Raw genomic sequence first — 25,619 nt, 5'->3', positions numbered from 1 at the left:
GTGCTGTACTGCTTATATATGGGTGCTGACCCTGGAAAAATGGACTCAGGGCCAGCTTGAGATTATTTATCTTAGCCTGTAGAAATCTCTGCCACAGAACAAGGAACCAAAATGCAGAAGTACTTACCATCCCATGCATCAAACATGTCTGTTATAAAATAATCAATGAAGGAAATTTGAGACTTGGGGATGCTGCAGGTGTTTCTGTCAAATACTGGCATGACAACAGGCAGACCCTGTCTCTTCTCTTCATCAGTCTAAGAAAACAAAACTCTAGTTAGCTCCTAGACCTTTGCTGGCTTTCATGCTGGGGTAGTGGAGGCCAGGGGATTAGACGAATTGCATTAGAGATTTGAGACAAACCTTAGAACCCCTGAGGTGAACAGCCTTAGTTTCACATGCTCTATTTGGTCTGGAACAGGCACTGAAATCAACATCTCTTCCCTTTCACAAGCAACCTATTACTATAGTGCTGTGATTGCTCTTAGCTCTGGTGAGGCAGACGCTCTAAGCTGGTGACTAGGGCACACCAGCTGAAAATGGAAAATGGGGTTGCAGAGTCCTTTAGCAGAGGAAACATTTGATCTCTCCTTTTTTGCACATCTCTAGTGGCTATTTCAAACCATTTCTCTTTTAAGTAAGAGGGATGTTGCTGTCACTACGTTCTCTGCTTGTATTGGGTTGTAAGATGAATAGTAAATGCGTGCCCTTTTACTCTGTGTCCACAACTAGAAGAGGGCTGATTATGTTGCACTGAGTATGGGGGAGGAGCCAATCACCTCAACAGTCTTAGAATTTGATTACCAAACACCATTTTAAGTAGTATAGGTGGCACCTAATGCTGGGCAGCAGGGTAGTTCCCAAAATTACCAGATGAGGTGAATGATGGGCAGAACAGTTCTCAGCACCTCACATTGCTGCAAGCAGGCCAGTGCCTGAGATTGGCAATTTAAAGCTGGCTTATGATACCTTGACTGCTAGAGAGATATGGCCTAAGTGATCCCTGATCTTACCTCGGAAGTGATCAAATGTATTCACTATGATTTAAATGAAGTTCAGACATATCTCAGGCACTAAATACAATTTTCTTTCAGTAGTAACTGTCACATGTATGATCTGAATTTGGGTGGTAGGCATGCTCCCTTTTCTGTCTCTCTGGTCATAACTGCTGATTTCTGCACCATTAGTGGCACATAAAAGCTAATAATTTATCAATTCTTCAAAGATCTAGGAGAGTGTTTCGCTTGCAGGAAGCTGGTGTGTTTGTGTTAGAAAAACTGAGTATTAAGAAAGGAAGCTGAGCTTCCAGTTCTGTCCAGAGAGATGCCATGTGATAAATATTTACACTGCCCACATGCCTGCAGTACTGGCATGTCATGTGGTCTGCCTGTCATGGCAATAGTTTAGGTGCCATCTTATAAGAGAAAGCGCCAGCCTGATGATTCAGTTGAGGGTTTCATCAGCCATGGATCTTCATGCTGTCTTCAGGGAAGGTATTGGGACTAGAAGCTAGAATAGTGACAGTCTTGAATTTCAGCCAATTAAATTGACTAAGGCTAATCAAATAATTTTGTTTTTGCCAGATGGAAAAAGTTGAAAGTGATAAAACTTCCTTTCCACCATTCTGTACTGCTCACTTCCTGTAAGCAAACTAGCTAACTTTGACTGGAGTGAATTCTTCTGCATGGAATTCAGGAGCCAGTTCTGACTGGAGACAAAAAGCGTATGCCTAGATTCCGTGGTGATACTGGGCAGACCCCCCGTGGAACAGTAGACGATCTGATATGCACTTTCCTACCTAAGATAATAGTTAAATTATAAAAATGTACGTACCTGTGCAAAATACTCCTCTGAAATTCTCCCTGCCCATTCAATACATAGCTCTAGAGGGCGACATGGATTTGCTACATCTGCACATTTAATCATCATGCGCTTGATAAGTGTCTGGTTATCTGGAAAATTCTTGATATTGGCTGTACATTCACAGTCACTGCCTTCATTCTGTAAAAGAGAGTTGGTTTACAGGGGCCAGTAGCCAGCATCTCTGCTAGCAGGAGTGAGGGCATGATTATCAGCTGTATCACACTTAGGCAGTAAGCAGGCATACAGCCTGACACCTTCTAATTTCATGCAGAGCACCAGGAATTTGGAGAAGAAAGTCATGTCTGAGAACTGCAGCCTTGCCAAGTAAATAATAATAACCCCATTACATAAGACATGTGGAGATTCTCAGACTGAATACCGAAGTTTGTGAAATAAAGAAGTCACAGGCTCTTTTATCAGGTAGCGTTACCCTTCTGTGCATCCCAGCCTTGCCCTCTTGGCACAGGAGCAGGATAGGGGATGCATCCCCCAACTGCAAGCCGATAAACCATCCTCACTGCCAAGTGTTTAAATTTGGGGGTGATGATGGTAGAGGGCTGCTTCATTTAGGGGTTTCTAGAGTTTGGTTTTCGTTCCTAGATGAAAATACTGAGGCAGGCACAAGGAGAGTGAACTGACTTGCACAACGGACTCTTTCTTTTACAGGCAGGAAAGCAGGTCTGTGACATTCAGTTCCAGTACATTTGCAGATAAAACTGTCTTTGTGCCAAATTTTGAACCCCCAGCCTGGAATACTTTTTGGTCTTAGTTACCAGCTAGGATGAAGTCTCAGATAACCTATGAGATTAACAGTAGGCGCAGGACTGGCAGACTGCCTGCAGAAAGTCTCTACTTGCTAGGCAGTAAAATACTGAATCACATATATACTGCTCTGGAGAGTGGATGGAGGGGACGGAGTAGTTACTGCAGGTCTGCTGTGGCATCATCTTTTGGGTCTTGAACAGTTTTGAAGGGCACAGGTATATTGTGTTCCTTATTGAGTAATAGCCTCCACCTAAGCTCACCATAGCATTAATACTATTCTCAAAATAATATATTTGTGTAATTATGGCCTCCCTTCCTGCTAAATTCAACTTGAGTCAAAACCTGAACATAAATACTTTTTACCACCACAGCTAAATTAATGTCTTTGTGGTTTATGGGAAGATATTTTGCAGTGACTCTTGCCAGTTCAGGCATTAATCTCCTAACTTTATGTTAGCTGTTAATTTTTTTTCAGCATGGGTAGCCCAGTAAAGAGCTGCCAGATTAACGCTGCTCCTTAAACTGCTGCTCAAGATCAAAAATAGGAAAAGCCACGATTAACAATAAGGAACCGAACAATCCAGTACTCAGGAAAAAACAGTCTGTAATACAACTGGTTCTGTGCTCCAACTCTTGTACATTTTACAATAGCCTCTGCTATAAACCAGTAAGATAAAGGAAAGTGTATCAAGGAAAACATTTTCTATAGGTTAGCAAAGCTGATTGCAGTAGAATGTATGGAAAGCATTTAAAGTCTCTTTAGGAAGTTCTAGAACAAATGCATTCATGAAATAAAAGGGAGATCCCCAGAAATGCGTTCAGAGCTTGGAAACACTGTGGCTTCAGTGAGGTTTGTGAATCTAAATCCTAAGGCCAATGGAGGCATGCCACAAAACTGAAGAAATTTTAAAAGGGTGGAGATGAAGGAAGCATTTCAGAAAAATGCTTAAGCTGTCAGAGGCAGCAGTGAAGCACTGTGAGAAGCCACATTTCCCAGTGACACCTCAGAGGGCTTTTTTAGAAATTGGTGGAGCAAGCGGCTCTCTGGCCCACCTGCAAGTACAGAGAAAACTGAAACTGGGTAATGCCATGCCACCCACTGATGTGGGCCTTCCTTTCCTCCAGACTTTGATCTAAAGCGGGATCCCCACTGTCCTTGCTTAGCTCATGCCAGGAGGGCAAACCCATGAAGCACAGGGCCAGGCGATGTGCAGGGAGCACAGTGCAGAAACAGTGATAGGGGCCCTCAGCGGTGCCCAAACCATCTCCCCCTGTGCTGAGGGACTTCTGACACTGAAAGCGACCAGGATAATTTGGACCCAGTGCCACATCCAGTGAGCCCTCCAGAGCTTGGAAGTGCTGGGGAGTGCAGTGCAAAGCATCTGCACAGCCGGCAAAGTTCAGCAGCATCTGTGATTTCCAGCTCAAACTGTTGGGAGAACAGAGTTCAGTGGTCCCTAGAAGCAGACCAGTTCAATCGACATAGTGCTGTCCTTGAAATGGTAAACCCCACCGGTCTGACTGGTTTCTGCACCCAGAATATATATATTTTTATATATATAAATATATATATTTATACATATAAAGCGCCTATCACCATATTGATTCTTTGGCACCCATGACAGTCTGCAGTGGAAAGAGCCCAGTTATGGGGAACTGGCAGAAGCTGCTTTTATTCATTGTTAATATCACTGACCTTCAATTTGGTCTGATTTTTTTCCCCAATGTTTCTAGCAAAGCACTGTTCTCACTAAGCTGTGGTAAGGTGGTCTTTGCTTAGGTGAGTAACGCTACCCTGGGGAACCCTGTCAGGCACTGAGCGCTCAGTGTTGAAAGGCAAGAGAAGGTAAAGAGGAGCCTGGACTGAGCAACCCAGAGGCATCTGATGAAATAGATGGAGCACTAGGGCATGTAACTGGTAGGAATAAAGTCTTGGATATCTCTTGGTAGAATTAGGAAAGGGGACGGGGTGGGGAGGTCTTGGGAAGCAATGGAGTTATTCCTTGTGTCTTGAATGCTCCAGATTACATAGACACAAAACCATCAGGGCAGGTTCCTCAGTTGCAACCCCCAGGCTTCAGCAGATCCCACTGTTCGGAGGCAGGACTGTAGGCACCAGTGCCGACCTAGCTCCAGACACAGAATTTTGCATGTACAAAAGCACCACCTGCACGTTTTCTGAACACAAGATGGCTTTGAAGGCAAAGCTTTATAAAATGAAGTGTTTAAATGAGCTAAGGGTAGAGCCAGACATAGAAAACCAGAAAATAAAACACTTTGAGGTGTGACGTCATAAATCCAGCTGTGTCTTTTGGGTATTACCATGTGCAGATGAATACAGTGTGAAGGAAATTGTTACTTAAAGTTGTCTTGGAAGAACTTCACTGAAATGCCCGAAGGCAGAGTTCAGCAAGCACTTACATGTGAGCTGGTCTCCTCAGATGCCATTGGCTTATTGATGCTGTTCACAAATTTGTTAACGTGCTCAAAGTGCTTAGTCATCTCTGTTGCCAAAACCATATCAATAATGGCCTGGCGCAATGTCCGGTAGTGATTTCTAGGAAAGAAAAACAGCTTATGCTCACGAGCCTGCCAGATACAGCTCCATCCTTTCCTCGTCCCTGCCCAGATAGTGTTGCAAAACATTGCTCAGGGGCTTATCCACATGAGCTGGCAGCTTTGGAGTTACGAACAGTCAGGGTTGGAGGAATGGACTAGATCATGCCTCTCTGGGTTCCTCCAGCTCTGAACTCATGTATTGCCTTTTTTCTGTTATTTTACCTAATGAAAATCAATTCTCTGAAGTAATAAAAGTCTGCCATTCAATTTTGTAATACTGTAACACTAATACAGCTTCTCCAGGAATGGCACCAACACACTTCTGTCTCACTGTATGTTAGTTTGGAACTCAAATCCGGTTTTTAAAAAACCCAACAGTGTTACAGGGGTTAGACAAATTCATTACCTGCTTGGGGTCAGGCCCTTTCCCTTTCACATCCCTTTCTCTCCCACCCTGCAAAAGCTAGGCTGATGCAACGGGAACTCCCAGGCTACATGCATGCCCAGCAGCATGGTGCTTCCAACCCTCCCAGAGCTTCAGCTCCCTCTGCCACCACTCCTTTCCATCCCATGGGAATGCAGCAGTGCCAGCAAGCATGGGGCCACATGCAGACACAGCATGCAGCACCTGGCTGCCTGGGTGGAAATGTGGCCCAAAAAAGCTGTTTCCAGGCTCCTGCAATGAAAAGCCAGTGGATCAAGATGCAGCCTTGAGACTGCCAACTGAACCATGCCATTGTAATCCATAAAAGATTACCAAACATCTCTATATACTTCTGAAAGATACAAACTGAAGGACAGAGGGGTAAAAGTAAAAGCCTTTTCAAAAATCTTGTCTACATAGGATTCTGGAAGAGGTTAAATATTAACATCTCTATTTAAATTATATTTTCTGGTTTAAAAGGTAGGCTCTTAATCTGCCCCAAACCAAAACTGCCAAAAAAGAATCCACAAGGGCACACTCCACTTCTCCAGCAGACCTACCTATCAAGATTCTTGAAAATGTTGCATTTGCTGTCTTTAATTGTAAGCTGAAATGCCAGTGCTGTGTGATGACTCTCCAATACAGCCGTGTCATTGTAAAGGACAGCTAACTCACTGCCTGCATTGCACAGGAAGGAGTTGGTCCGTCCAGGGTGGTCTACGTCGTGAATGGTGGCAGCAATTAAAGCAGCCACCTCGTCTAAATGGTCAAGACTTCCCTACAGGAAGAGAGAAAAATTACGATGTGGCACAAAAATTACAGTAAATAATTTAGGATCATTTCTAGGTACACACAAATATGCAAGTGTAAGCCAGAGTGCAAGGATCCTACTTCCTTGCAGTCATCTTCCACTCACTGCACCCACAGGTTACCTACTCCAAAACTCCACCTCTCACCCTTAGCCAAAACCTCTTGCCTTAATGAAGCTTTTTACTGTGCTGTCACCTAAGCAGTATCTTTGCATTAAATCCTCTAATGGAATCCTTCCAGTCTGTGTGATTGCCTGAATCCCTGTGTACGGACTGCTGCTATGCAGCTTGTGTGTTTTAGGATAGCATAGCATAGGACATGACAGGATATTTCAGTTGGAAGGGACCTACAGTGGTCATCTAGTCCAACTGCCTGACCACTTCAGGGCTGACCAGGAGTTAAAGCGTGTTGTTAAGGGCATTGTCCAAATGCCTCTTGCACACTGACAGGCTTGGGACATTTACCACTTCTCCAGGAAGCCTGTTCCAGTGTCTGACCACCCTCTTGGTAAAGAAGTGTTTCCTCATGTCCAGTCTGAACCTCCCGTGGCACAGTTTTGAACCATTGCTATGTGTCCCATCACTGGATACCTGGGAGAAGAGATCAGCACCTCCTTCTCCAAAGCTTTTGCAAAGCTTTATTAAGAGCTGTTACTAGCAGCCACTTACCAAGAGAGAGAAAAAAGCCAGGTTTTCCCACCCTGTTACTGCTACTTAAAAATTTAAGTTCCGTACTCATATAAACAGACTTTAAAGAAACTGCAGCGGCCTGCAGGCATCACAGGAAGACTTCAAAGGCAGAGAGACTGTGTGAAACCAGGACCATTATTTAAATAAACATCTGACTTTTGAATGACAGACATAAAATGGCAGACACCCTGCAATCCTAGCCCAGAGGTCTCCTCAGTGATGGCTATACCTTAACTTTCTCCTTTCCCAGAAAGAAGGCAGTAGCGTGCAGGACATCTGCTGCATGCGTGGAATTGTGGTACGAGTTGGAGGAGTGGTAGTTGGCTTCAATCACCTGCAGCCATGCACGCAGCGTTGCTTCTGAACAATTCAAAAACTCGGAGACCCCGAACCGGGCAAAAATTTTTAAGCCCAGATACACTAATGGCCTGAAAAACAATAGAAGGAAAAAGCACTGCTGTAAAACAGGAACTTCTGGCATTCTAAAGAGCAATAGTTTTGACAAAGAAACCAACAAGACTTTAAAAATAAAAGGTGGGAGGGAAGTGTGAATTATTTTCAAATTGCACTTCTGTAACCTCTCAAAAGCCTGGCCAGGCTTACAAATTATTACATCTACTATCTTTTCAGACATGACATTAGTTTGTTTTGTAGGAATGGTGCAGTTCCACTAGAGTTTCACTAATTCTTGTGGCCTCAGGGGAAAAAATCTTCAATGCTCAAGTCTTCTGTGTTTTTAGTATCTGTCAATCAATCAAAAATACTTGCACTTTTTCCTGAGGAGAAAAAGCAGACTTTGAATATGACATAGGCACATCCCAAAGGCTAAAAAGTCCTAAGACAAAAAAAGGTCAAACGTTTACTGTTTCAAATAATCCTGTGACTACAGGGAGTCCAGATTTCTACTTCCTGACTATTTGAAGTTGGTGATAAACGAAGTATATTGATACTTCTCAGAGCAGCTCTTAGCGCCAGGTTATTCCGTGTGAACTCTGTGAGCTTCAGGAGGACTGGATCACTTTCTAGAGCTGAGGCAGGAGACTGCTATTGGTAAACTGTCCCCCCTTGAATTCCAGTTGTGAACAGGCAGTGGCTAAGTGTGTGTGTGCGTGTGTCTGTGTCTTTATGTGTGTATGTGTCTCTGTGTGTGTCTGTCTGTGTGTCTGTGTGTTTTTATGTCTGAAGCTGAACTTCTGACCTCTCAAGCAGAAGCCTGCATGATTGTATGGACTACACTAATCAGAAGTGGCATGCCCTGAATTCTAGCAGCAGTGATCTCCCAGGGGTGGAGAGGGAACTTGAGATCTGGTGAATGTGCTGCTGGGGAGGACAGCAAAGAGCCTGTGTGTGAAACACTAAATAGAGTAAAATCTCTAATCTTGCTGGTTCTTAAATCCAAATCCACTCTAGGTTGTCATTTACTCCATGTTGCCTGTGACAGAGTCCTATCTATCTGTCACATTTTTCACTCCTGCAAGATGATCTGCTGGGCTGAGAAAGGCATAACCCAAAGCCAACATCTGCAAATCAAAACCAAGCAAATGCAAATTTCAAAAATGGTAATTTTCTTCTGAGTACAAGAGACCTGATACTCTCTCCAATTCTTTGCATTTGGAATGAAAATCACTTTTCTCTGTGGATGACATGTTTACTTTTGTGGTCTGCATGACCTCAAAACTACTGGCATCTTCTTTCATTATAAGCTTTAAAATCTCAGGCTTTTGATCCTGTCACTGGTTCCTCCATCCCAGTTCTTCATCCCTATAATCAAAAGCCACAGTTGCCTCAGAGCTTCCTAAATCATAGGGCAATTTAGCTGAGGGAAGGGAGAGGCTTGCTTTTCCTAGCATGACCATTTGCACATCTGCAGGAAAAAGGGGCATCCGTGGGGACGTCCAGCATGTAACAACACCAGACCGTGCCAAACACCTGGACAGAGTGGATGGGAGTCAAGCAAGGGAAAAGTTGAACAGGAAACAATTCTGGAGGGCTGCAGATGCTGTCAGGGAAGATAGTCTGCACAGGGCTCTCCATGGCCTGCCTGTACATGCATCTGACCATGGTGCATGCCTGACTTGTTAAGTGGGATGTGGTATCAACACACATGCACGCGCACACACACACACACAAAGACAGACAGCTCTCACAGATTTGCTGTGAGTTTTGCTTGCTTCAGTTTTCCCAGAACAAAGCACTTTCTGCAACAGCTCAATGACATTTTTGTGGGCACTTGGGGAAAGGAGTCCAGTACCTTTTATTTGTAACAGCCTCCAACTCAAAAATATTGAAGTCCCAGCTTTCCTCATTATTCAGGAGCTGTGCAATACAGGGTGGAACATCATTGATGGTGTTTGGCACTGAAAGGTGACTATGGCTCAGGTTCATATCTGTTGAAATAGAATTTGGGAATTACAACGCTTCTGGATTCTGCCCCCCTCCCTGCAGAATTCCATTTAGCAAACAACTCTTTTTCAAGAAAAACAACTCTTTTCCTTACATGAAAAAGTCTGTAAAAGCCTACAATATATGCAGTTTACATTATTACAGATGATTTGGACATAAAGCAAAAAGATCAGTGAACATTTCTTTGAGTGACAACTTAGTTTTTTCCTAATCTGATTTTCTACATTTTGAAATGCATTATTTTAATTATTTGAACCTGGTTGTACTCCGAAACGGAGGCAGTCTAGCACTTGTTCTGCAGTCACTTAGACAACCATTTCCAAAGACATACATCAACAGTGCAAACTAGCTTGGAGCTCTATGTCACTAGCATCTACAAAAGAAGTTGCATACAAAGGGAAGTTTAAAATGGTGGCTTACTCTTAGAAAACACATACTCATTTCCTGACAGTCTTCTCAAGCCATCCTGAAAAAGCAAGTTTATTGTAACTTTTAGGCAGAGTAACCATGATCATTAATTGCAAAAACACTACATGCACTTTCTTTTCAGGTACTATTCCTGGGTACTAAAAGCACTGCTCCTATTGTAGCACTAGGCACCATCCTTGTTTTAAGTCTTTCAAAACAGACTTGAAAGGATCCAAGGAACACTAGTATGAGATCTGCAGAAAGGATATTATTAACTAACTATACAGTGTATTGCCCTCCTTGACCCTTTCACTGGCACCTGCAAGATTTAATTCTTCAAATTAATCACTACCATTTGTTTTTCATTTGCTTTATATTGACAAGGATTAGCCCAGTGTTTGTTAAAAAATAAGGTAATCCATGCTGAAACCTAGGTGGTTTGTCTCTGGCAGACAGTGCTGTTGCTGTTACAGGACCAAAGTCAGAACGTGATTGAAGTAACCTCTCTTACACTAGACCAGCTGTAGAGGAATCTCTCTAATCCCATCTAAGCTTCCAGCATTTCTAAAAAATATCTCCTTGAGACAAATCAGATCGAACGGTACAGTTTCTAGTGGCAACTGTAGTGGCAACTGAATGCACCCAGTGAACTGAGACATGGCGGTAGCTCACTACATCTTGGTGCCTACTGTTGGTATAGAGGCCAAAATACTTAAGTGAAACGGTGATGAAGTACAAGTCCCCTTCTCATTGCTTGTGAAACTTAGGCACACAGAGCACTGAACTGTCATGTAGTCCACTGGTAGCAGTAATTTAATCTTTAAGAATTTTACTCACAGTCATCAGACCTCCAACAAGATCACTTGTGTGAGGATCTTCATCTTTGGTACCTAGCTGAGGGGAGTAAAGTTCTGTTGTGCGGAGGATTTCCAGAACTCTGTCCAAGGCCTCTGCTACTGTGATGGGGCTGTTTTCCTGGGCAGCATTAATTATGTTAATAACCTGAAAGCAGATTAAGGAGGCAGACAAGGAAGAGTGAATGGCACTTTTGTCTTTTCTTATTACAAAGTCTTTATTCTTGGCTTGATTTTGCTGCTTTCCATTTAGCGAATGTAATTCCCCACCAGCCCTTGCAGTACAACTCTGGAAATGTAAATTTGTGCTCAGATTCCCTGGTATCCGTCTGCTATTTATAACTGGCAAACTCCTGGGAAGTGAAAGCAGAAGAGTGTGGAATATCTGAAATGGTTGCAGGTGGGTAGACAAAAAACTAGCCATGTCCCAGTCCTTCAGCATAGCCAGAGCTGCTCAGAAGCAATCATCCAGTCCCTAGAGGAAAATACCCAAACAAACAACTCCTGGATGTGACTCGGATATCCTGATATTGGATGTAAAGCCTTAGTTTTCTCAGTGTGAAAATGAAAGGCAGAGAGCAGAAACAGCTGGGCTGTGGGAGAGGAGAGTGGCTCTTCTCCATCTCCCACCTTGTGTCTCAGTCGGGGAGCGCAGCAATGACACAGCAGCAGCACCAAGGACTGCTCCTGGTGCTGCCAGGACTGAGAGAGAGGAAGCCCCAGGGCTGTCTTCTCCAGCCACCAGAAGCTGCTGCCAGGGCACTACAGGCAGCACTTGCTGTGGGTGCACTTCAGGAGAAGGAAAAGGAAAGTAGCCAGCTGCTCTAAGAGGCACAGTGGTGCTGGGAAGTAAAGAGCTTGATGATTGGAAGAGAAACTGGGAAGAGAAGGAAAAATGGTTTGAGGGTGGGAGGTGGCAGGCACCCTCGTTTGTGGGACAAGTGATTGAGCAGCTGGTTTGCAACAGCAGAGTTTGTCTAACACAGATAATGAAGAAAAGGATGCAGAAAAGGGGGGGAACAGAACATGGTGCAGGTGCTCCTTCCTCTGCATGCTGTCTTATCAATGGTAAAAGCAAAGATGAGACGATAAGACTGGAAGCACATGTCCTCCTACACATGTGTGGCCCAACAGAGCAGGTTCCTGTTCCTGCCACAGGCAGCGCATCTAGCAGGGACACCCTTTTCCCCTTTTAATATTCTTCTTTGTGACTAAGATTTGGAATGAGATGATGAGGGGTAGAAAGTGGTAAGAAAAGAAAAAGATTTAAATTATTCTGTTAAATACAAGGTGCGGGGAACCCCTGGCTGTCCTGCCACAAACTACATACTTCCCTATGAGAGCAACTCTAAACGGAGTTTGTGGGAAAGGCAGTGCTCAGGACTCACCTTTGTGATAGGGGCTTCTATTGTCATTGAGTGGATCCTTGCCATGGAAGAGTACCGTCGGGTCTGTAAACTTGGAGCTGCCATTAAAGAGAGCCGCTGTTTACGTACCACAGAATGTAAATCAGGTAACACCACCATTTAAAGAGTGCTGTCATTGGGGAACAGCATGACAGAATCCAGCCCAGTCTCCCATTTCTCCCGTACCTCCCCTCCTGCAAGTTCTTGCTTTACTGTTTAATATCTTGCACTGTTGTTTACTTCCTTGGCAGCCACCCCTCACTTCTGTCATTTTTTCAGTCCATCCTTCACTTCAGCTATAGTGAAATGAAGCTATACTTAAGCTGTATTACATTTCATGCCCACGGCCTGCCACTCTTCCTTTGTCTGCAATGGATCTCTGTCAGACGTGGCTCCTCCTGTGAGGCAGTGTTTGTATGTCCCTCATCTCAGTGGTACAGCTGCTGTAATGACACCCCTTCCTGCTCCCCATAAACTGTGCTTCTCTCACTACATACTGGGGCAGAAAGAAATCTCTGCCACCACTGTCGCAGCCCCAGCAAGCAGTCACAAATGGGATCAGGAACAGAAGTACTGCTCTCAGGTAACCAGCAGCAATAGATCCCTTCATGCCCCACACTAATGAAACCAGAATACTGGTTCAGGAGCACAAGCTGCAGCTTTCTAAGAGAGGTGGAGTTAATGCTTCATCATGCGCCCTTTCAGCAGGCTGCCCTCATCCCGTGCACAGCTGCTCGTCTTTGTGAAGGCACTTCGTGCTGCCATGCATTGTATAGTGATGCTGGTACTTGTCCGAGGCACTGTTTTGCAAATCAGAATAAAGGCATTTTACAGCAGTTATAAAATACTGGAGTAATCTCTGTTTAATCAGCTGTGAATCTGTCTGGTTCCTCTTTCATTCTGCATTTTTATTGCCCAGAGCAAGTTTGTTCTTTATTTATAACATCATTCTTGACAGTTTACTTTCTTACCATCACTACTTTGAGATGTTATTGACTTAACATCAATTGAGTCTTTCCTTCTGTTCTTGCCTTTGAAAGAATGGGATTCTGAAAATACAAAATAAAAGCTTTAACTATGCATCAAGTAAGACCTGTACAGAGTCTTCTTCATCTAAAATTCTGAACATTTAATAAAGTGATCGTAATGATACCACATAAGTGGGGGAAATACTGTAATCTCTGCACATCAGAACAAGGGACTCGGTGTCTATTTTAGAGCGACTTGTTTAAAGACACCTGGAAAGCTGTTTCGCAGTGAAGTCAAGATGAACGGGGAGTTGCTTCAACTAACTTTACCTGCCTAAAAGCAGCAGTTTTCCAGGCTGCCTCTGTCTAACATAGTTGTCAAAGATCCTGCTTTAGGAGAGATGTCTCAGGCAGGTGCGTTGAACCCCTCCTGCAAGCCCCTTTTGCTTTACACTGAACACTGAACAAGGCTGAATTTAACTGCCTAGAAATCTAGCCAAGTGAGAAAAATCCCATCTCAGTCTACAGTCTTCCAGGCCAAGCACAATTCAGACTCAGACAGCTTTTGCTTTTAATTGCAATAATTTTTTGTACACCATGTTTAAGAAAAATCCAACATACTGAGAAGAATTATAAACAATCAATTCAATTGCTGTGAAAATTAACCACGCACCAAGCTGTCATTCTTGAAATGACATTCTGCCATTTGCTAAAGCAAGAGAGGTTATCACATCCAGACAAATGCAAAAGCTGGATGAAATGCCTGGAAAGAGCCTCAAGAAAAAGTGATTTGGTAAAATTTCATTTTCCTCCAAAACAGTACAGTCTGTACTCTCCCTTATGTTTAAAAACAGCAACTGGCCATCTATGCAAGACTTCGCGGGAGTCTCTATGATGCCTAATCCCAGAGTATCTGAAATGCCACTCAAAGATCAGAGACCCCAGCAAGGCTTCAAAAAGAGACAACTGTCATGTGAAGAACCAGAAACACCATAAAACTGATATTCTCAACAAAAGGACCAATTTGCATACATTCTGTCATAAAGACAGGATATATGCAGCCTGTCTTTAGCAAAATAAAATGAAAAGTGCAGTTCTCCAGAATTAAAAAATTATCCCTCTACAAAATTACTGGAATACAATGTCTGTCTTAATTCTTTTCTTTACCACAGATTTACAAGACAGCTTGGATCTTAATTTGTTTTAGTCCAGACTGGAGAAACTGAAAGCATTTTTCTCTGTGAACAGCTAAGAGCAGGGCATAACAAATGTATGTTATTTTATTTATTTATTTGATAGGTCTTCTCTTTCAGACTCCTTTCCTACATTAATATTTGGTGGAGTGTAACGTAAGGCACTTGAATGGGAGCAAACATTTGTACACAAACATAGCTGTGAGTGGCAGTAGCTGACAAGACAACTCTGCTTGCATTAAATACCAACCACCAAGTTGGAAACTTTGCTAGTGCCACCTAGAGTGCATAAAAGCTAATCTGTGCCACACTAGTTTTAGCTGAAAATATTTAAATGCCTTCCTTCACCTCGTGGTCTCTCCATCCAGATGTGCTACACATCACACCATCACAAACAGCATGATACACCTGGATTATTTTTCCTACACTCATCACATACTGGTATATGCCTATGGCTCTGGGAATTTATTCTTCAAGCACAACCACAGACTGCAGGGAAGGATAACCTACATCACATAAATGTGACTCTAAGATTGCCTGCTTTCACTGCACCATAGTGATCAACGTGGTGTCATAGGATGTGGCTTCCCAGTCTTGGAATCTGTCACAGTAATGAGCAAAACCTAAATGCCCACATAATCTGTAAAACAACAACATGTTAACTAGTAACAAGGGTTCTTCAGCTTAATTCACAGGTATTCTCACCTTCCTGTTGCAGGAAAGAAACTGTGAGAAAGAAAAACTGCATTTATTACAGGGACACAGGAGCAAGCAGTTTAAAACACTGTGGACCAGTTTTGATGGCAGCAACGGTAACGAGAGCAGCAAATTGCATATATTGTCTCTTACCAACCCTGTCCATTATTATTTGGCATCTCAGAGCTCTCCAATGCTGGTACCTATTCTTATGCTACTTGGAAAAGCAGGGGATGTTAAGCAGTCACTTCCCATGGTCTCCGTATGTTATATCCTTCTATGTGAAAATGAGAAGCTGCCTGACATTGCCCAGCAATGCTGGCCCATGTTTCACAGCGGGAAGGGCCTCAGGTGCCAGAAGGTAACAGGGCACAAGAACCTGCTCACTCCAAATAAGACAGCAGTGCTGCGTCTGGCTCAGATCACTAGAACCACAAGCTCAAAACTGGCCTTTGGTGCCTCCTTCCTCAGAAAAGAGTGTTACTCCAAACATCACACAGCATCAGAAGGGATTATCCCTTTATACTCCATGCTGTTAGTCGAAAGCTATGTGTGAGCTACCGAGAGCTTGATGGGGCTGTCTGCAGGTAAGCAAACCTGCCCGAGACACAGGGCGAGGGCTGTGCAGACATGCTGCAGCAGCTCGGTGCTGGCTGGACGTGACTAGCTCCAGCCCGGGCACTGCAGACAGTTACCTCAGCCCGGTGCTGGGGCTGAACCGATGGCCTGCTGACAGGTCCTAAACCTGGAAACACCAGGGCAGATCTGCTGGCACAGATCAGCACAGTTCCACACTAATTTCAAAGACAAAGGGGTGCCAAGGTACACCAGCTTCAGGATGAGACAGAGTGTTCTAATGCAACAAAGAGAAATACATCTCAACTGTGAATGCATGGCAAGAACTCTGCACAGGAGACTGAATTATTAATGATGGTTACAAATCCAATTCATGATGTGACATCAGAGCAGCTGGCATCTGTCATTGGCCACCTGCTCTGACCACTGACTCAACAGAGGGAAGAGACAACATTTCATGTCAGCAAAGAACCAGCCATGATCTCAAGCACAGCGGTATATAAAGGTAAATGATAATATTCTAACCTGACTGAGAATTGTCTCCTGTGTACTTCTCATCACGGTGACTCTTGTAGAGCTGAAGATGCACCAAGAGTAAAATAAAATAAGGAAAAAGAATACAAAAAGACTTTAAAAGGGCTACATTCAACACCATCCTTATCCAGCATTTTCTGTTCTGCTCTTTACAAAAAAAGTGCTTAAAAGACTCTTCAGGCCTAGTAACATGTAGAGAAATACTATGAGCATTAACAGATATGCAATGCAGAAAATCACAGATACCGTAGTGCTTTTATGTACTAAATTCCTGTTCAATGCCTGCGTCTGCAAGAGAACTGACATTCTTTTTTAGATAGTTTTAAGTGCAAATTGCATATGAACCTGAAAGATTCCAGAAATAAAATGCAAAAAGAAAAAAAAATCCTAAGATGTTCATTTTTGGCCTCTGTACAGTAATTTTAAACCCATTTTCTTAGTACTAGCTCAGCTAATCTTGCATACATCCTTTCATGAGTCACTGAGGAACTGGACTTCAAAAAAACTCAGTTACAAAAACAACTCTCCAGCAACTGAAGAGTAGAGGTAGGTGTCTTCCTTCAGAACTAACTTTATTTCCAAGTAATTTTTGATCAGAAAAAGTTAAACACAAAATCTTTGTGCTTCTGAAACATCTTGGGTAGCTCCACCAATAGGTATTTCAAACTTTCTTAGAATTTAAATAGGGTATTTCCATCATCTTAAAAGTCCACACGTACTGCTTGATTTACAATAACACAGATTAAGTGCTCCTCTGCTTTTCTATCCTGCTCAGAAACAAAAGCATAGTCTGTCCAGTACATGACAGTTTAATATCTGCTAATAACTTCTCTCCACTCCTTTGTCATGTGGTTACAAGAAACTGTTTTGCTGTTAATAGGAAAACTGAGCAGAATTTTCAGTACCTCAAGTCTTCCCTCTAAAATTAGCACATGATGTATTTAGGTATAGCTAACAGAGACACAGAAAAGGACTAAAAATAATGCATTACTTTTTTTACTCTAGTCACTATAGAAGATATACATACCCTCTAATTCAGATGAATAAACTTCAGTGCCTAGCACTGCACTTACACATTATTCATTACACATCACATTTAGGAGTCCACTAATGTCATCTAACTTATGGTGACTGTTTCCTCTGACCAAATCTATCACCTGCCTATAGCAAAGCACTAGATTGTGTGGAAGCACAAAATCCATGGTTGCAACCTGTGAGTTAAAAGGAGAGCACAGCAAAGTTGCACTTACACCCTTTTAGCATCTGTATCAGTTCATGACTGAGCATGCTGGAGGGTCCCCACAGGGATAATTCAGGAAAGAAAGTAAAGGAATGATACAAATTCTGTTTTCCATCATTCTTGCACATGCTCCACTTTTTTTTTTTTTTTTTTTTTTTTTTTTTTTTTTTTTTTGCTGGTGCAGAGAGGAGAGGAAGAATGTGGAAGGCAAAGAGAATGGAAAGGCAAAAAACCAAAATCCAGGAGTGGCTTTCTGTAATGAGTAAGAGGGAAAAAAAACCCAGGAAGGGGAAAACCTGTGCTCATGCTCCATATAGATCTTGTTCAAGGGAGTGTAAGGAATTAATCTTCCAGAAAACTGATTTTATAAGCTTAAAACACCTGTCTTGTGATCATGCAGGAACTCTCAGAGAAATCATCTTGTCCAAAGTAAGATCGAGGAAGCTCATCAGATATGGTACAGTGACACAAGGCATCTGAACTGCTTGTTCTGGTCCCAAACTGGAGCTTCTATCAGAGCCCATGGATCTATCTCTGTCTACTGCACAACTGGCAGAAAACATTGGCACAGTCCTTTAGAGTGCCCTACTAAAAAAATAAACCACATTTCAGTTCTGCATACTTCTCTTACCCCTTCTGCAGGCATGACCTGAAAGATCCAGGTAAGGTAACATATGAGGGCAGTTACACAGCTAATCTTGGGCCAATATGTTCTTAAGAGGAGAAACGCTACCTCTGTTGTAAATCTGTGAATGTGCAAACACTGGACTCTAACCTGCCAGGTCTCAAATTGGCAAAAACAGCATTAATCATTACCTAGGCTTCAGCACATGGAATAGTCACATGAAAGTCAATCCCCATTCATAAACCTTCACTGTAAGGATAATTGATACACTCTGAGATGTATTTTTTTCCATGCATAAATACTTGGTTTTTGTATGTGATAGATTTGTCACAGAAATACATGAAGGTTCCTGCAGCACAGTGACCTCTAATCATACTGTGATATCCCTTACCAAGGCTGTTGGTAATGACAACATGCATTTTTTAAGGTGAAACAATTCATAACAATGCAAGGATGTAAGTCTAAATGCTGAGCTCAAGCCATTAATGATTATGTTGATGCAGTGAAACATCAGACATTTGCATCAAAATTTGAATTACGACAGCTTTTACTCCTCTATAACTAAATAGTTTGTTCGATTTCTTCTTGTCCTTCCATAAGGAATTATCTGGGGCTTGAAAATAAACCTAACATTTTTTTAGGGCAGAGAAAAGTTGTACTGCTACAGGTATTCAGACATGGATTTTAAGAAAACTGCAATGTCTGAATGTTGATCAGGATTTAAAACATCACATTAGTATTGCTAGAAAAATAACTCTTAAAAGTCTCATGAATATAATACAGATACTCCTGTACATCATCATCACTGCCCATCTAAAATTAAAAAAAAAAAAAAAGCCAACCCAAACCCAAACACACCCAACCCCCCCAAATTTCAAGACACTCTTTGAATTTTTTCATGCAATGCCAGAGCACCTGGTGCTCTGCTACAGACAGGAGGTATTTCCACCACAGAAGTGAAACAGAGTAATTACCTAGTTCTATTGAATGCACCTTGGTTTTTTCCCTAATGGACCTTAAATCTCCACAGACCATGCTTTCTGTTAGGCTGTGGTCTTCAACCTTTGTGGCAGATCTCTACATCTGTGGAGAACCCTTCAAGGCCATATTCTTTGGGCCCACCAAATGTGTAAAGCTTCCCAGACCTATAGCTTGTTGCATTAGTGCTTTATTTACCAATAACTGCTTATGAACCAAAACTAAAAATGTTGACTTCCTGGTGCTTTCCAAAGTGCAATGGGGATGGTTTCAACAGTCATATTTTATCGAATACCACCTATGAACTTCTTCAAATAGTAAAGGTTTTCCAGTAATGTGTTAATATTCAGTATTGTTGTACTGAAGAAAGGGCAACTACAAATAGGAGTGACTTTCTAAATACCTTTTAGGCACAAGTGTCTTAATCCACATAATGGATAAAAGCACATTAAAATTCTAACTAAAAGAAGATACATAAACCCCTCCTCTAAAGAACATGGAAACACACCCTGTTTCCAAAGCCCATCCTCAGCCTAAAATGTTGCCAGCTATTGCCTGTGCTTCCCACTTTCTATCTCACCCCTACAGACCACAGGCTCAAGACAGATTTCACTCCTTTGCTCACCAAAGTCCAGACTTCTTTACAGGCCCCATACTAGAGTATTTTTGAGGCAGACAGTTTCAGAGGGAGGGAACCAGGAGCAGATGACGGCAAACAGCTCCCCATGCCACCAGCTTTGCTGCAGGACTTGCTTGGCGGGATTTGTGCCTGGAATGCAGAGACCCATGTCAACTGCCACTGCTGGTTTACTTGGGTTATGGCTTGGGTTACACCCCTCCACAACACACCTGATGGTCACGGGATGCCTCAGGTCCTGCACGAAGGCTACACTTTATTCAGGAACCTCACACTGGCAACCTTGTGACAGCTGAGCACAGGTCATTATTGGACATAAGTACACCAGATCACACTGGCAAGAGCAGCTGTAGAAAAATGCCCCTGAACTCCCTTTGGACTATGGTCTGTGTTGCTTCACAGTGTCATGCACTCAACTGCCACATCCATGTTCCAGAGAATTAAAGCCTTTCTTTCTCTACTCAGCAGTCCTAGAAAAGAAGAATAGCCCATGCAAATGCTGAAGTTTTCTTGCTCGCTCCACCAATCAAGGAGAATCTCATTGACAATACAGATCACATCCTTTTGGAAAAATAACAGTTTCTAAACCAAAAAAATATCAGTTTAGTAAAGGCTATGAAAATTATGACAGGAAAGAAATACAATACCTGTTTGTTGTTTTCATTAGGGCAATTCAGCCTTTTGAGGGACACAAAGTGTCTTATTTTCCTAGCAACAGAAAAAAAACACATTAGCGTATCAGATGGCAAAGAGAGAAGTAAAGTGATGCACTGCTATTTTACAAAGCAGAGGTCTCCACACCCTCATGAAACAAGATACCAAAACCCAACATCAAACAGATGACTGGGCAACAAGCACTCCTTCACCATTACAGTGATGTTTTTGTCCCAGAACAGCTGCTCCTTTTGCTCCTGCAGGAATTCACCTGCACATCTGGGAGCAGAATCTGGCAATGTGCCCACACTACGCCGCAAAGGTGTGAGCATGTACAAGCACGGACACAAACAAGGGGATCGCCCAGATGCTGTTCATTCCAGCTAACCCTGTGACAGTTTGGATTCCACAGAATAACTTCATAAAGAAATGCACAGTAACATGAACCTAAAGGTCTACTTGCCAGTGTCTATAGCACGTAACTATATAACTAACAATATACCAGTAACATTATTAACTGTTACAACTTTACAGTTCTTTTACCCAGGGTATGTCAACTCCAAAATGGACGAAAGTCAGCAACAAACATGACCTTCTCAACTTTGCTTGTCCTTTCCACACTGCTTGAAGCCAGCAGTTATATCAGGACCTTGCTACTAAATACATGGAGGTTCATGTCAAATTTACAGATGGGGAAAGCAGAGAGAAGGCCCTACAAAGCAGAAAGCAGTTATGTTCTGCACAAGTTAGTTACCCTCCTTGACCCATCACAGGTGTTATCTTCACATGCTGCTGGATACTGTCTCCTGATTTTCTTCTTGCGTAGTAAACTCCTTGCCATTCCTAAGCAAACAGACACAACAGAGACAACATCTAAGAATACGCAGCTTGTAGTCAAATACTCATTTATTATTACATAGTCCTTACATAGTAAATGATTACATATTAATTTGTGGTTGTATTTTTTAAAACAGTGTAAAATTTATTAATACAGAGTAGCACCTTTAACAGGCATTTGCTAACGTAAGGACAGAGTAAATATCTTTTTCTGTGAGAGACTACAATTTTTACAAAGAACTTTAGGCATCATCTACTTTGAAGGGATACAAACATTCTTGCTGGGTAACACCATAAGCAGTGGTGGCTGCACAAAACATCCAGAGGATATCTCCCCTGGGAGCAGTAGAACCAAACTCTGTGCTCAGCACCATTCAGCTTTGAAGCTGTCAGTCATCAGGTGGCATGTATGCTAAATTTCAGAAGCCCTTGACCTAACGATGTCCTTGAACTAACCTCAGGTAACCAACAGCCTATTTGCACTCCATGACTTTTCTCACGACCACGGATCTCTGAGGCACTCCGGATCAGCAAAAGGAAGAAAAAAATTCTTCATGGCATCTTTTATCCTATTCTCTCATGTAAATGTCCATTTCTCTGACTAGCCACTGATTTTCCCTCCATCTCCACTGCTACAGGAAAGCATCAAGAGGACACCAGGCCAACACAGGCATGTATGCACCATCTGTAAGCAGTCCACTGATACAGATATAAAAAATACCTTCTGGTAAGGACTGGAGAAGGAAGGAAGTTGAAGCAAAAGGCTTCTCTCTTTACCACCTCAAAGAAGAGAGATTTTAAGGAGGGATCTACTTGGCAGCAGTATAGGATGAAGTTGGGAAATGGGTGGACGATACCTTCTCTGTCACAGAGAAAGATGGATAGAGGCAGAGCTAGCAGCTGGGCAGCCTGTGTAAATGAGGAGCAAAGCAAAAGTAGCCTGCAGGTATGGCTAATAAACCAAGGTGAACCTGCAAACAACTCCAGCGACCCTCAAAGCTCAGATCATTGCAGGAAATGACAGAAATATTCAAGAACTCCCTAAAGTTCATGAAGAGGAGGGTGAGACTGCTGCATATATCAGAAGAACATATTTCCAGGAACATGCAGTGCTTCTGTGGCCTGTCACCACCACAACAGGAGTTCACAGCACACTGCAAATATTTTAACTATAGTTAGAAAAACACACCCCACTGAGTGCTGACATATTTTGGTGCTTAAAGCACAGTCAATGAAGGCTCTGCAGTTATGACAGAACAGTTAAACCTTTCTGGATGATGCAGCCACCTGAGAGACTGACAGAGGGACAAATTGTTATGTTCCAAGTAACAAAAGCTCCATAGGCTTTAAGCAAAACAGAAACACAGAAAATGTTCCTATATCACTACTAAGCCAACAAATGGGTAGAGGAGTTCAGTCAGGTCCTAAAAGCCAAGATAAAGAAATCTGTAGTCCCTTGTACAAGGCATGGGCTGTTGTGCTCCTAACAGATCTGAGGAGCAGAATTCTGGTCTTAAATGTGCATGTACACTCATGAAAACCACATCTTTTTTTCTTAAGAGACATTTTGTGTTCTTAAACCTAGAGCATTAAAAATAAAGCAGAATAGAAATCTAAAGCAATTTTGCCTGAGTTTATTTTATATGCTTACCTTTCCTTTTTTAATAAATGTGTTAATAGTGTCTAAAAGATCCACACAGTTTTTATCACTTTTTGGTAGTTCAGTAAGTTCCTTGCCAATAAGCTCTCCCTTGTGATACCCCATCATCCGTTCAAAGGCTGGATTAACATACTGCCAAACAAAAGTACTTTAGTGTAAGATGAAAAAGAACATAATTCAAGGATACTCATGTATAACTATCAAAGTGCTGCAAGTTTTACATCTAAACCCATAACCACACCCCCCTACAATTCAGTGTTTTTCATACAGAAGTACTATGTAATGGTGAAACATTTTATTCAAGTAAGGAGCTGAACACAGAAGGCGCTACGTAAACTGTTACCAGAAGGCATAGAAAGAGAACAAAACTGTACAGGGCATCTAGTTCTGCTACACATTTCATCCTGGTTTTACCATAAGCAACTGAATCAATCATCAAATGATCACTGAAAATTAATCATCTAAATAAAATTACTGAAGAAAAAGTCTTAAAAATTCAGCAGGTGTCAATGTGCAGCATTCAGAAATAAGGCAGTTCATTGCACAGGCCTTTGGAATGGGCAACAAAACTGAAATGCTGAAATAGAACAGAAACTACTGAGCAAAGACCTCTTTGGGGTTCCTCTCTATGAGTTCTACAAAACAGGTTTTTTTCGCCTACCTGAATGACATGATCTTCACTGGTTATTTCTATAGCTTCCTGACAATGGTCTAATGCTGTAAACACTGCATTACAAGCCCTGAAATTAGGAAATGATTCAGGTTAGTTTTATTGTTACAACAGTTTGCTCACTACAAATATGTTATTATATTGTACTTATCAGTAGATGAATCACAAAGCAGCCTGTTGTTTTGGCTAAAACATGTCACCATCTCCATTATGATTCTTTCTCAGGAAATCCAGCTTCAGACATCCCTGTTCTTAACATGTTTTTACTGCAGAGCACATTGTAAAATTGCTCATGGGTACTGCAGCATCTTAATAGTATGTTTCTTTCTCCAAACATGCTCTAGCCAACAGGAGCTAACAGCAGTAAAAATAACAAATGGCTGTTACATTAGAATAGAGAGTTTTGTGATCATTAAAGATAGGGAACACAAAAATTATCACAGCAGATATATACAAAGTTTTCAATACAGCAAATAGATTGGCACTATCAAAGAAGTTGTAATACAACATAATTAAAGGAAACCATTTCAGCCATCTCAAAGTCCCAGTCAGAAACCCACCAATTTTCCTGCTTCCAAGTAATAATTCAGTGACTTCATTTCCATACATCTTGATCTTTATTAAGGGCCAAAATGATCTTCGTTTCCCAATTTTTCAGGGCTATCCATGAACTAATGCAGGAAAATTAAAGCCTAACTTTTTTGCTACAAAATTTAGATTGCTTAAATTATGATTTACACAGGATGGGGTTATAAGCTCCTAATACTAGAAAGGGAAGGGGGTTGGGGAGAGAGGGGTGGGTGGGAAGAGGGCATACCAAAAGAAACAACCCAGATGTACTTGCTTTGATAAATGTCAGCCCTTCACCTTTGATTTGGACTAAACACAAACTAATCTTCTATCTACATCTCATTGCAGGGAGCATAAATGCACCATGCATAAACATTCTTGTATACAGTTATTGCCTAAAAGGAACATCTTGCTCCCAGACTGCATAGTGGGGTTTAAATTTATACTGGTAATAAAGAATTAGGAAATAAAGGACATTACCAGTTCTGCTCATCATAGAAGTAACTCAAAACCAAATAGGATACACCAAAAGATATACACAGAGACATAGACACACAGCTGCATGGATGAAGATTTGTAGAAGTGTTGTACACAGAAGATGACAGCCGTATTTCAGCTCAGACATTAGGAGTTGCTCCCAATGTAATTTTACAATGATTTTCTAGCAGTCCAAGCTGGCTCCAAAGTGTGATTTTTGTGCTGTGTGAAACAACTGATTTATCTCAGTGGTAGATGCCTGTCTGGTACACCAGCTGCATAAACTTTCTGCAAGAAAACACACAGCTCTGTTTGTACTGTTCAAACCTTAGTATTTTAATTTGATCTGGCAACCAAGCCAGCAAAATTGCAAGTTTAAATGGCCCATATCCTCTTTGATTAACATACACCTCCCACAGATGTCAACCAAGCTTCAAACCAGAAGCAGCTACATGGAGAGGCAGAGTCCCCACTTGGAATGGAAAGACACTTCTGACCACTGACATGACCTCACATACTGCTTTCTCAGGCTGGTCCTACCTTTTCACCATGTTTTTCTTGTATCTGAACACCTGAAATATCCTGGGTTTAATTCCATTGACAACTTTCTGAAAATATTCTCTCTTCCCTTCTACAAAACTGTATAGAAGACATACTGAGACAGCAAACAGACCAGAGACCCAGTGGGACAGACATACAGTGCAACCCTTTTTTCCCCACACTTAATTAAACCACACAGATGAAAACAAATTATAACCGAACAGCATCACCAAACAACACTAGTTCTGCTTAGCTTTTAATAGCAAATTCATTTAAAGCACCTGCCTAATCAGGCAGAGGTAGGGGGAAATCCTCTGTTGCAAAACGTCAGCATCTCCAAGTTAGAAATACACCTTTTCAGAAAGTTTATCTTTTTTAAAAAATGTTGCTTATAAGCATTACTTCTGCTTGTTACATGACAAGGAGTATTGAACTATTTAATTATCCTGGGTCTGCATCTATTAAGCTCTTTAAACTACTTAACTATTCTGGCAATGCATCTGGCAGTGGCACTAGCAAACCCAAAAATACCACTGGTTTTTTTTCACAGTATTTTGCAATGCTGCCAAGGGCTCACAAAACA

At 42.0% G+C, this 25,619-nt stretch overlaps 2 protein-coding genes across 2 annotated transcripts in view; one reads left to right on the top strand and one right to left on the bottom strand.

Moving 5' to 3' along the window:
- WDR41 (WD repeat domain 41) overlaps positions 1-16,146 on the top strand; it is a 45,093-nt gene extending 28,947 nt beyond the window's left edge. Inside the window, exon 13 of the mRNA XM_056323813.1 lies at positions 14,004-16,146. Within this exon, the coding sequence (XP_056179788.1) occupies positions 14,004-14,051 (48 nt within the window). The 3' untranslated portion in view covers positions 14,052-16,146. The remainder of the gene's footprint in view (positions 1-14,003) is intronic.
- PDE8B (phosphodiesterase 8B) overlaps positions 1-25,619 on the bottom strand; it is a 79,562-nt gene that overhangs the window by 2,476 nt on the left and 51,467 nt on the right. The window contains exons 10-24 of the mRNA XM_056323816.1: positions 23,441-23,519; positions 22,771-22,911; positions 21,037-21,125; positions 20,276-20,336; positions 16,140-16,191; positions 13,153-13,230; positions 12,164-12,240; positions 10,759-10,923; positions 9,934-9,979; positions 9,362-9,497; positions 7,340-7,538; positions 6,172-6,389; positions 5,050-5,185; positions 1,834-2,001; positions 128-257 (exon numbers count right to left, since the gene is read on the bottom strand). Coding sequence (XP_056179791.1) covers positions 128-257; positions 1,834-2,001; positions 5,050-5,185; positions 6,172-6,389; positions 7,340-7,538; positions 9,362-9,497; positions 9,934-9,979; positions 10,759-10,923; positions 12,164-12,240; positions 13,153-13,230; positions 16,140-16,191; positions 20,276-20,336; positions 21,037-21,125; positions 22,771-22,911; positions 23,441-23,519 — 1,775 coding nt within the window. The remainder of the gene's footprint in view (positions 1-127; positions 258-1,833; positions 2,002-5,049; positions 5,186-6,171; positions 6,390-7,339; positions 7,539-9,361; positions 9,498-9,933; positions 9,980-10,758; positions 10,924-12,163; positions 12,241-13,152; positions 13,231-16,139; positions 16,192-20,275; positions 20,337-21,036; positions 21,126-22,770; positions 22,912-23,440; positions 23,520-25,619) is intronic.

The sequence above is a fragment of the Falco biarmicus genome, chromosome Z, assembly GCF_023638135.1.
Source record: "Falco biarmicus isolate bFalBia1 chromosome Z, bFalBia1.pri, whole genome shotgun sequence".
Lineage (NCBI taxonomy): Eukaryota > Metazoa > Chordata > Aves > Falconiformes > Falconidae > Falco > Falco biarmicus.
The sequence above is the reverse complement of the archived record's forward strand: the minus strand, read 5'-3'. Positions and strand labels throughout refer to the sequence as shown.